Below are 11,981 nucleotides of genomic sequence, written 5' to 3'. Positions count from 1 at the left end.
CACTGTTCAAAGGTCATCTGTATAAGCAATATCAACACTTACTCACATAACAGCGTTTGTTGTCGGACAGGCATTTTGTTTTGATTGACTGTTCTAGCTGTTCTATGGACTATCATTCATGGGCAATAGCAACTAATTTATTTAAAATTATTTTGTCTTTAAATAGCTCTAGTGTTAGATAGAAAGATAAAGAGAACTATAATATGTTTACAAACAATTATATTTTTACAAAATAAAAGAATGTCAGGGAAAGAAGTAGCCAGCTACATCAGAAGGCCAGGGCCCAGAAACCGCTGCACCAGGCAGGTTTCATCCCCTTGGTACTTTCCAGCTCTGTGGCGATTAGGTACCAGATCTTTGTAAACTATCAAGTATTGCATTAATTTCAGAATAGTTTTCTCTAGCCAAAGAGCTAAATTTGAAAGAAAATGATACAGTTCTGGAAATCTTATGCTACGTCAATTGCTGACATTGTAAGTCTAGCTTTGTATGCTTACTGGTGAGCTTTATAAGGTGTGTAATACTTAAGAAAGTAAAATTATTCTTAAATGCTTTAAATGTGTTCCTGTGTTACATAACTTGTGTGTTTTATTCCCATATTTTCTTGAATCTAGATTCTAAATAATGAAAACTAAGCCAGTGCTTGCCACAGTTTTTTCAAGTTTGTAAACTTGCTGTAGGTTCAGCTAGTTCGTCTCAGTAAAAGGGCAGCATGTGTCAGAGTAGCAAGCCTAACTGTGATTAAACCCTGTCTCTGAATCCTGCCTCCGAATCCTGCCTCCTATTGGCTTATATGACTCCCTGTGGTCATCTTTGCCACCTGCCCTGACCCCTGAACATTAGGGGGCTTTGTTTATAATAAATGTTTGCCTGGGAAAAGGTCACTGCTGTAAACAATTGTTATTTCTAATAAATAATGTATGGATAATATAGAAGGATCTTAATTAGAAATTTTTATAGCAGGGAGGAATATTTGTAGATCATGTAAGCCAATGAACTTGTAAACATTTTCATTTTCCATTTCCCAGCAATTTGTGTCTAATGATAAACCTTACATTCAGTTTTTATAGTATGTGTGTATTGATGATACCTTGTAAGGTTTGGTTTTCACTTAAACTTGCAAATATCAGGTGACAGGTATTTGCTATTTTGGAAACTGTAATAAACATTTCTTGGAAGAGTTAGGAGCCAAAATATTTTTCTTAACAATGTCATTTCTTCTTCAGCCTTATGTTTACACAACACTGCCCTTTGTCATAGTGCAACATGGAAGGTTGTATTCAGACGTGACTTGCTTTTTTGAACATGTTACCCACAGAGTCCGATTGTACAACATACAGGGTAAGAAAACAGAAATGCAGTTGTGAAACATATGAATACTGGTTCTAGAATTCTTGCTTTTCTTGTGTTGTTTTTAATAAGTTAGCAATTGGTTTTTGGAGATGATATAATCTGTCTAAACATGGCATACTTATCATATGATTTAAAATACAATATTTACTATTTAATAATAAAAAATGGTAAAATATTTAACTCCCTATGTTTACATATTCTTTTCTTCTGTATATCTTATCTCTCCTACTGCAATATTTATCTTATTCATGAGCTTATTAACTGGAAACTTTGTTTCTAAGTTCGAAAAGGAGCTTAGTGGGTTTTTATTTTCCTAAAATGAAAATTATATCAAATATGTCTTTCAATTAGTGGATCACTAGGTACCTCCAACACACACACACAAACACACACACACACCCTGCCTTAAAAATAGAATGTATTGCAATAGAGCATGTGTTACTGGAATTTAACATTAAAGAAAAAACAGTCTATACAAATTCTGTTTATTTATAACTCTAGCCAGTCAAGTATAAAATCAGGCAATTGTGTATTGCTTTTAGGGCAGTATTGTGCAGCATCCTTATTAAACAAGTGATAGGAAATAGGCTTTTGATCCATTCAGGAACTTAATCATGGGTGTGGCACTGGTTCTTCCATAAGATTTGGATGGAACTATGGTTCTCAAATACTCAGAATTGTAGTTATGTTGGTGGATTTTAAATGCACTGTTTTTAGAATGGAGTACTTTTTCCAACCACAAATTTAGTTCTGATAACTAGGCCATTTACTGTGGTATCAACTCTCTTAGAAAAAACCTCATAAAAGTGCCACTTTAGATTCCTCTTTGCTTTTAGCCAAGCTGAATAAGTTAGAAAAGGAAAACATATTCTTTCCCTGAATCTTCATACAGGTAGACAATAAAGCATTTCAAAACTAATGATAAAGTGTATGGGCAAACACTGTTTGCTTTTTAGGTAGGTATTGTGGGAAAGCAAAAGGTACTTTGTTCAAGGAATTTCTTAGCTGAAGTTCAGTTTTCTGATTTCAGTGTCTAAATTAAAATTTGCTCCAATTTTAACTTTTATTAACTTCAATGTCATGAATGTCTGCCTTTTGTTAGAATTTCAAGTATGGACAAATTTTCTCATGCACCTTCTTAGGTAATAATGTGATTATTTTCAGAATAACCCATGATTCATAGGTTGAATCCTGAAGTAAAAGGTCTTCTGGAAGATGGAGAAATCACACTAGACATTAAATGTGTGCCTGAAATGTGACTTCTGCCATTTTCTGCCATCACTATGCAGGAAGTCTGTAGATCTGAAATCATTTTTTATTGAGCTTCCCAAAACCTCTAAGTCAGAAACAATATTTTTGACCATCCCTTCCTACTCTTGCATAAGGCATCATTTAACATCTCTGAGAGCTCTAAAGTTAAGCTTTCAGCTATGGCCAAATGTTTCATTTTATGGGTAAAAAATAGCATTATCCCACAGGAGATGCACTTATTTACTTTTAAATTTGCTTCAAATGGTTTTTAGTGGAAAAGTTCTTCTTGAATACAGCCTGGTTCATACTTCCACACAGACTGTGTCACAAGCTTGCTTTATTGTTGTTTTTCATCGGTTATATTTAGGGGTTGGCTGTGTCTCAGTAAACATTGGAGCAGCATGTCAGAAAATTGCAGATTCTCAGTCGAGCTTTACACACTTGACCCTTGAACAACCCAGGTTTGAACTGCATGAGACCGCTTATATGCAGATTTTTTTTCAGCAAGTATATTGGAAAAATTTTTGGAGATTTGTGACAATTGGAAAAAACATTTTCTTTTCTCTAACTTACTTTATTGTAAAAATACAGCATATGATACATGTAACATACAAAATATGTGTTAATCGACTGTTTTAGGTTATCAGTTAGGTTTCTGGTCAAGAGTAAGCAATTAGTTAAGCTTCTGGGAAGTCAAAGTTATGAACAGATTTCTGACCGTGTGGAGGCTGGTGCCACAGCCCCTGTGTGGATCAAGGGTCACTTACTTGCTTTTGCTTTTGTTTAATTGCATCAGTTACCATCTCTGTGGCCTCTCAGTTTTTGTGGGTTTTCCAGGGGATCTGGGTCTTACATCAAAGGGTGACTTCTGTAAATTGGAGGCTTCCTTCTGCTGTTGTGATTGTACACTTAGCTTGCCATCATAGCGCAGTGGTCAGTTTGGGAATTAATAGCCTCTAACTTGCCTGTTTACTTATTTCAACAAGTATTCAGTCATCAGAACTAAAGGCTTGTCTTTTCTCCTCTCCCCCACTGGGCAGTCCAAAATGCACCATGACTCACTAATAGCCCTTTAGCAGGACGAGGGCCACCGGGATTTAACTGACTTCTGGCTCTCCAAGATGGTTGTGCCAGCAATATGATGAGTCAGTTAAGAGATTGTTATAAATAGGGCACTTGGAGAATTAACGTGACAAAAATAATAATAATAATAAAAGGAGTATGTAGACCTCAGATTGCCTCTGGATATCTCAGTGGGTGGAGTTAACTTGGGCTGATGCATTTTTTCCTAATAATTATATTTTTATAGCTTGAAAGCAGAAAGCTTCACAAGTTTATGGGAAATGACATAAATAAGTTAGGTATAGTATGACACTAACTTAGAGTGCTTCTCCAGATAAAATCTGCTGTATTTGCCTGAATTGAGCCTGAAATCAACATAGATGACTATTTGAAGTAATGTATCCATCTTGCTTTTTGCTCTTTCAAAACCAGGGCGTTTTTTTTTCCTAATATGAATGTAGGTGGTGTAAGGTGGAGATACCAGATTATCTGAAAGTCTTTCTTCTCAACAGTATACCTCCCTATTCCCTATGTTTGTATTTGAGCCCCTCTCAACAACAGATTTCTCACTTGGAAAAAATAAGCCCAGTTGTGGAGATGGAGCCTTTTCTCAGTAGCCTTCGCAACCCACTTTGGTCTGCCCTTGGCTTTCACACACTGTTGGGTGAGGGTGCAGGTTATCTGGATCCTGGCTCAGTGGGGTTTTAATTAAACACAAATCAAGACCTCCAATAGAGATGTGAAGTCTTCAGGGTGTTTGACTGGCATTCAAACTACCTGAAAGGTGTTTGGTTGTGCCGCACCAAAGCATCTGAACTGAGACCTGTACTAAGAAATACTTGAGGCTCTACAGTGTTTTCAGCTTTGGCCTCATGTAAGCCAGGCATCTGGGTGACTGATCAAGATGCATAGCCAGAATGTGGCTTTTCATCTTAGCTGCAAAGAGAACTTCGGCTAAATTCCATGTTTTTGTAGATAGGCTTTTGTTTAATATTTCTTAAAATAACAAAAATATTCTTGAATTTAACTCACTGAACTACTTATGGGTATCTGCTAACTTTGTCCCCTTTAAGCTGAGCAGATGCTATTATTTGGATGAGTATCAGTGAACAGAACCTATTTGTGTTGTTTGTAACAAATTAATAAGCCAGAAAGAAATGGGGATTGTGGGAAAGAGACTATTAACATTTTATGATTAGATACACTGCCTGTATTAGGTTCCTAAACTAGTTAATTATATAAAAGATTTTACTCTCTTATAGTAACATGGGTAAAGAAATAGAGTCAGTATATTGTGGATTGTCTGTCTTTAGTGAGTGTCTCTTTATATTAAACAATTCAAATTCAGTTTATTCAAAATGTTCTTTTAGACAACTAAAATAATACAAACCTGACAAAATATCCTTAAATTCCTCAATCACTATTTTAGTTATTCTTTGACCCTTTTTTCCCCAAAGTAACTCTGGCCCAAATTAAGCTTCAAGAGAAAACATAATCAAGAACAAAATCAAACAACACTTCCCAAATTATATAAACTGTGTGGCTGTTACTGATTTTGCAACAAACTGAACTGGGAGGCCTGGGTCCAATCTGACTTTAAGTATTTTTCTTGGTTTGGTATTTAACTTTAGTTTCTCTATTTGTGTTCTCTCCAGATTTTCAAAGTGGTAAAGGTGCAGTTTAAAGTCTCTCTCAGTATCATTTAAGCTATTTTTTAAAAAACAAATTGTTTTTCTTTTCTTTATTGTCTAGACGTTACATTCAAAAGATTTCTAGGAATATTAAATTAGAGGAAATCTTGTGCTCAGTAGCTGTAAAAACTCTATACAGTATCAGAGTCATTTCAGAGATTACTAATGGAACATAACCTTTGCTTTTATCAGGTTAAACAAGAAACCCACTTTATAGCACCCACAGCTTAATAAAATGCCCTTTTGGAGCTATTTTTTGATTCCTAAAAGATTATTTGGTTTGTAGAAAATAACATTTTTCTGAAGGCAAAGGTGGGAGAAGTTGAGGATTAATTTTTCTTGTAGTATAATCATATTTCATTAATTGTGGCTTTCAATGTTACCAAATAGGCTACCTTAGCTGTTTTTGGTTAATCTTGGATTAGAAGATAGAATATAATATAAGCAGAAGCCCCTGTATCCCCTTTATGATACAAGCATAAGCCTCTGTATCCCCTTGTGTTGTATTTGATATTATACTGTCACAGTAAGTCCATACCTTGCACTGACATAATGACCAGTAAGTGACATTTGCTAGCTGTGGCTTCATTTATCTTCAGAGCTGTAATTGTTAGACTTCAGTGCCCCAGTTTTCTGACATCAGCAGCTACTTTGAAGAATTAGGTTGCTATGAGTTACCAGTGTGTCGTGTACATTTTCACTGGCGCAAGGTTCAGGTGCCAGATCTGTTACGATATATACTTTCCAGTTTCCTCCCCGCTCCCTCAGGACTCTGTTCTCCTAGGCAGGTGTTGGGGAGTGAGTGAGGAAGTACACGCATGTGTAAACTGTGTTTCCACTCATAGTAGAAATACCTTAAATGCAATGCTTTTGCCTGTTTCCACCAGCATATTGCAAAAGTATTATATGTAATGGATCTTGCTAAAAGAGAGCAAGTAGCCTGGGGGTAACATGTAATGAAGTGCCATCAAAAAGTATGGAAGGAAAGGCTTTCCTTTGGCTGGAATGACTGTATAATTTCCAGGCATGGGCATATTTATGAATCAAAGAGCAATTGCTTCATTTCTCTTTGTTTTGAATATATAACTTAAATGGATTTATAACATGACCTTTGACTCGGAGAGAGTCAAAATGAACTTCACATAGTTAAGTAAGAGAATCACATTGCGAATTAGAGCTCCGAATCCTTAGTGTCACCTCTAGGCAAACTAGAGTGACCTTGATTTGTCCTTTAATGTCTTAGGTACTCAGTTTCTTAGACTCATAAGAACACTGCATGGTCAATTAGTTATACCATCAAAGAGTCTTTGCAAAACTTAGAATAGTGTAAAGTCTTTCTTGTGCTTGATTCCCTGCTTCTAAATTAATCTTCTAAGGATGCTGGAATCTGGGGCTTCTATCCCTGGAGTCCTCCTACTTGTAAACAAGGCCTCAGAGCTTCACTAGAGTTGTTTTTATTTCCATAGAAAGATTCATGAGGATATTAAAATGGTTTGCAATCAATCTCTCATTTTTTCCCAGGACTATGTTCCATATTTAGTTTGATTTAAGAGTAAAAAGCATTAAGTCAGTTATGGCAAGGCAGACTTAGGTAATTAAAACATTTTTGGAATATCATAATATGCAATTGACTGCTAAGGATTTTTTTCCTGTTAATTGGAACTTTTAAAAATTGAAGTAAGTAGCTGTGTGTTGAATCTGATTATTCCCTACAGGCATAAAAGGGAAGGTTATTTTAAGGGACTATAAGCACATTCGGGTTACACAAATTCAGAACTCAGAGGTTATGTTGGGGGCTGCTTGATAGCAACTACTGTGTTGAAGGCATAGCTTCTTAGCTGGAAAGCACCATCCCCCACAAATTCGTGTTGTACTAAACTCAGACAAAGGTCACAGGGTTGGGAAACACAGGGAGGCGTGATGGTTCAGCGCTCAGACTCTCACCTGCATTTCATCCCCAGTTCCCAGCCCAGCCCAGCTGCCTGCCAGCCGCTGGACCTTGAGCAGGTCATTACCTCTCTGGCCTTGGTTTCACCATCTTGAAAATAGTGACAGTAGTACAGTCTGCCTCCTCATAGGAATGTTGGAGGATTGACTGAGTTAGTGCACATAAAGTCTGCCACATACTAAATGTTGTATCTCCTTAAGAGGATGTGAGTCCAGATAAGTTAGACCTAAATGTTACAAGAGAGAGGCTCTTTGAGGGGTGGGGGTGTTGGGCAAGACTTGATAAAGGAAGTGAGCTATGGAGATGCTAGGCCTTGGAGAAGTTACTTGAACAGACAAAAAGAAGAAAATATCACAGAATGTGAAGTGGGAATGGTTAAGTCCAACTCCCTTGCTCCCATAAGAATTTGAAGTCTGTATCCACTATATATTTTTAAGATGACATCTAGCTTTTCTCTATATATTTCAATAATTGGAAAGGATGTTATTTTTGGAATATTATAAATACTGATATTTTAAAATAAGCATAGCCAACAGATAGTGATTTGATGTTAAATCATGCATTTTTAAAAAGCCTGAACAAGCTTTTCTCAGAAGTCAAACTTCTTATCATTTTCTCCCTGAAATCCTATTTCCATTCTATTTTGCCCACAGAATTTTATCTTAATGCAATATTTTCATGCTTGAGAGTCTTGTCATTAGTCAACCTTTCATTAATCTTCTGAAAGAAGTATATTTATGGATATAAGCATGTGTATATACATTTAACCTTAAAAATTCTGTCATCCTAAATACAACTCTAAGAATTAAACTTTTTCCGGATTGAGTTACAAAAATTAATAGTATACAGTTGATCAAAAACTATATAATACTATGTGATAATTTATTTTATTAACTTTAATGGAACATTTCTCTCAGTGAGATGGATTGTATCCACTGTAATGATGTTATTGCTAGAATGTGATAGGTTGTAACATCGATTTTGTTCTTAATTTTTATTTTTATGCATGTAAGGCTAAGGAATATTTTTTAATAAGTAGGTAGTAATGGAAGAAGTTTTGTCATAGAACTGTCATTCAATCCCTTGAATTTCTTCTGCATCATAGCTCATAATTTCCATAGTGATCTATTATCAAAATGGTTATATTTTGATCTGTGGTCAAAAAATTGAATTTTAGTCGATTATTTTTTTATGATCTACTGCCTGAAAACTTTTGAATTAGGTTCACCTTCAGTTTTGTTGAAAATAAACAATTCAAAACCCATGTTCTGCAAAAATGTTTGTTACCAAGCCACTGAAGTTCAATCAGACAGCAGTATTTCAAATTGTCTTTGTTCAGACACCAATATTTCAAATTGTTTATCATCCACCAGTATTAGGGTACATGAGAGGTATGCTATTGATTTTTATTTTTTTATTATATATATATTTTTTTTGGTAAGTTAGAAGAAGGAATAGTGAAAGTGTGGTTAATTTAAAAAAGGAAGAAGATCCACATTCCTCTAGGGCAGGTATGTTTCACGCAGACCAGCTTGCTATGGAACCTGAGCTTCCTGCCTCTGGGTGCTTTGGAAAGGAGCACATTTGGGAGGACAGGAAGGAGGTGAGTTCAGAATGACTGCAGTGTGGAGGGTATGCAGACAGACTATCAGATTATTCCAGCACCTTCCCTCCTTTGTCCTAGGCCAGCCCATGGCTGGGACTTGGGGAAGGTGGCATGAAAGCTTTGAGGTTATAAGCTGTTATCTTCACCTCCCAGAGGAGTGCTTTAGGTAGACTTCTTCTGTTTGGGACAAAAAGATGTTACTATTGTAGATGTTATGGTCCCTCTAAGAAAGAGCTTCCAAAAAAACCTGTTGTTTCCTAAAAGTCAATGTTTATTAGAAAAATAAAACAAAAACAAAAGCAGCTTTCCAGTTTTATTGTATATTTCTCAGTTATTAGGCCTTCTTCAAGTATAACATATTTAATTGGTTTAATCTTGAACCAAAATTCACAATCCATGCCCTACCTTCTATTATACATTTCCTTATGTGTCACTATGAGAATTACTGAAATGAAAAACAGAACATGTGGACACTAGCACCTAGCTCCTAAGTTGATCATTAAGTAGTAGTAATTTATCTAGTGCTTTACAAATAAAATGATGCATCATCATTTTCTTAAGTTTGAGACTGAGAATGAAATTTACTAAAATTTGTATTCATGAAAGCAGATGTTAAAATTTTGATGTATGGAGAAATAATCAATGTGAACATTTACAGACCTGGAAATCAGCAAGTACCTCAGAGGATAAATTAGATCTTATAATGAATGATAAGTTGAGTTAAGTCAACATGGAGGAAAAGGTCATCCAGTTGTGGGAATTATTATCATCTTTATTCTTGGAGCTTTCAGATATGAGTGCAGTTTCTTAAAAAGTCATTATAATATTTGCTTTTTAGAAACATCATCTCCCTGTTGACCTACTAAACTTATCATTGTTGTGAGAATTGTCATTCAAGTGTATATGTTGAACTCAGCAGTGTGTTAATTAATGACCATAATTGTCAACTCCCAGTTAAGTTGGATGAGTTCACTACTATATTGCAAAAGTAAATACATAATAGAAATGGCTTTTTTATATTTATGATGATTTAAATACAATTCAAAATACTCCCAAAATTGGAGGGGAAGTATTCTAAATTAGAGGCTCTGGTTTTTCTTGACAGCTGTTGTTATTAGTTATTATTATTGTTACAATTACTATTGTCCGACTTTTGTTACCAAGTGTTGGCTTAGTCAGCCCCTCTGCCCAGACACAGATTCATGTAAAAGGGATGAGAGCAACAATTAGATAGCAAATTCTATTTTGCCCAGAGCCTACCTTTTCAGGACACTCACTGAACACCCTGCTTTGAATCTTGGGTGAGTTTTTGGGGGGATTTATTTGAAATAATTTAATATCTGTGTGAAATTTCAGTTAAATATCTGTTTGAAGGCTTAAACACCTCTCTTGGGGTTCTCACCCTCACTTGACAGTTTTCCTAGGTGGGTGTGGGCCAGTGCCTGTTATTTCTTCTTGATCTCAGGACTTGTCCTAATCATGTCTTGAGGGCCACTAATAAGATATTGGATACTTGTAAGGGTGTGAATGATTGGTGGGGAGGGTTGGGCCAGTTCTGAGATTCTGCAATTCAGGGTTGAGCTAGGCTGTCTGGACAGATTGTTAGAATGATCTGACAGTGAAGACAGGAGATTATGCAGAGGAAATGATGCCTAGGATGCTCCAAACACCATCAGTTGCTGCTTAACCATATGGTATCAGGTACCATAACCCTGGCTTTCCACCTACATTTCTCAGTTATTTACATCCTCCCTGCATGTTTCCTCCGCCTCTTCTTTTAGACACAGGGCGTGTGTGGGAGATGCCTTCCAGATTTCCTGTCTGCACAAGAGGGAGTACCCTTCTTGGTTTCCTGAATACTGACACTAAGCAACAAAGTCAAGAGGATGATGCCTCCCAACCCAGACCCTTTGCCCACTTAGTTTCCTTCTTTTCCTGCCCTCTTAGAAAATATATTTTTTTTAAATGCTTAATTTTTATGTATAGAAATAATATATATGTATACTCTTTTGACCAAACCTTTATGCATTACAGATATAATTAAAATCCCTCTGGAATCTGTACCTGGCCCTTATGCTCTACTCTAGAAAGGTAGTACAGATAACTACACACTCACTCTCTCCCCACCACACCTCTGTCTCTCTTTCTCTCTCTCTCTCTCTCTCTCTCTCTCTCTCTCTCTCTCTCTCTCTCTCACACACACACACACACACACACACCCCCAACACCTGTAGAAATGTATAGTGTTGTGTTTGTGTCTATTTTCAACATAAAGTTGATCACACTCCACAAACGCTGCCTTGGCTTTTCATCAGGTCTCTTCTCTGTGCCAAGACAGAGCCACCTTGTCCTTTGCATTTGTTCCACAGCTTTCCATAACATGCGTGGGCCTGGTTTTATTATCCGTTACCTATTAATGGACAACTAGCATGTTTTCCCACTTTTTACTCTTGAGCCCAGTGCACAGTGAACATGCTTGTGCTCATGATCAGTGCTCGTCTTCTGGCTTCCCTATGGTAGCTTTTCACTTGTGGACTGGCTCTGTTTCTTCTTGGCATTGCCTGTGTTCATAGGATAAACAATCTCCATTGTCTCTTCTCCAAGCAGGCAGTATGAGGCATTATCAGCAAGAGGGCACTTGTTTTTCTTTGTTGACACTTGGGAATGGCATCCCCTGCCCCCATGGACTTCTCTGGGTAGGTAGGAGCTATTTTCTGTCCCAGGATTGAAGAAAAACCAGAGGGGCTTAGAAAGCTCTGGCCATCCATGCCCAGGTAGGTCTGCTTTGGTGTAAGTACCTTTTGCTGCGGGGATCCAGCAGACCACTAGGACCATTGGATTTGCACCCCTGCTTCCCAGTGAGTTATCCCCTCAATCCTGAGAGCTTCTTTGGGAATGGCACACCTTAGGGAATTCTTCACACAGAATAGGAAATTAGCAGTCTTCTGTCTCTCTCACACATATTATTCTTTAAAAGAATAATAAATTCTCTTTGAGAGCACAGGAATTCCTCCTTGCTTCTATTACCATTACAGGTTTTATTTGGTTTGTCCATAATCATATTATGTTC

At 36.7% G+C, this 11,981-nt stretch overlaps 1 protein-coding gene across 2 annotated transcripts in view; it reads left to right on the top strand.

Moving 5' to 3' along the window:
* Window positions 1-11,981, top strand: part of MAN2A1 (mannosidase alpha class 2A member 1) — a 170,410-nt gene that overhangs the window by 129,275 nt on the left and 29,154 nt on the right. For both annotated transcript variants that reach the window (XM_036886849.2, XM_057492745.1), the window contains exon 16: window positions 1,227-1,341. In XM_036886849.2, the coding sequence (XP_036742744.2) occupies window positions 1,227-1,341 (115 nt within the window). The remainder of the gene's footprint in view (window positions 1-1,226; window positions 1,342-11,981) is intronic.

Source organism: Manis pentadactyla, chromosome 2, assembly GCF_030020395.1.
Source record: "Manis pentadactyla isolate mManPen7 chromosome 2, mManPen7.hap1, whole genome shotgun sequence".
Lineage (NCBI taxonomy): Eukaryota > Metazoa > Chordata > Mammalia > Pholidota > Manidae > Manis > Manis pentadactyla.
This window is presented reverse-complemented; position numbering and strand designations above follow the sequence as displayed.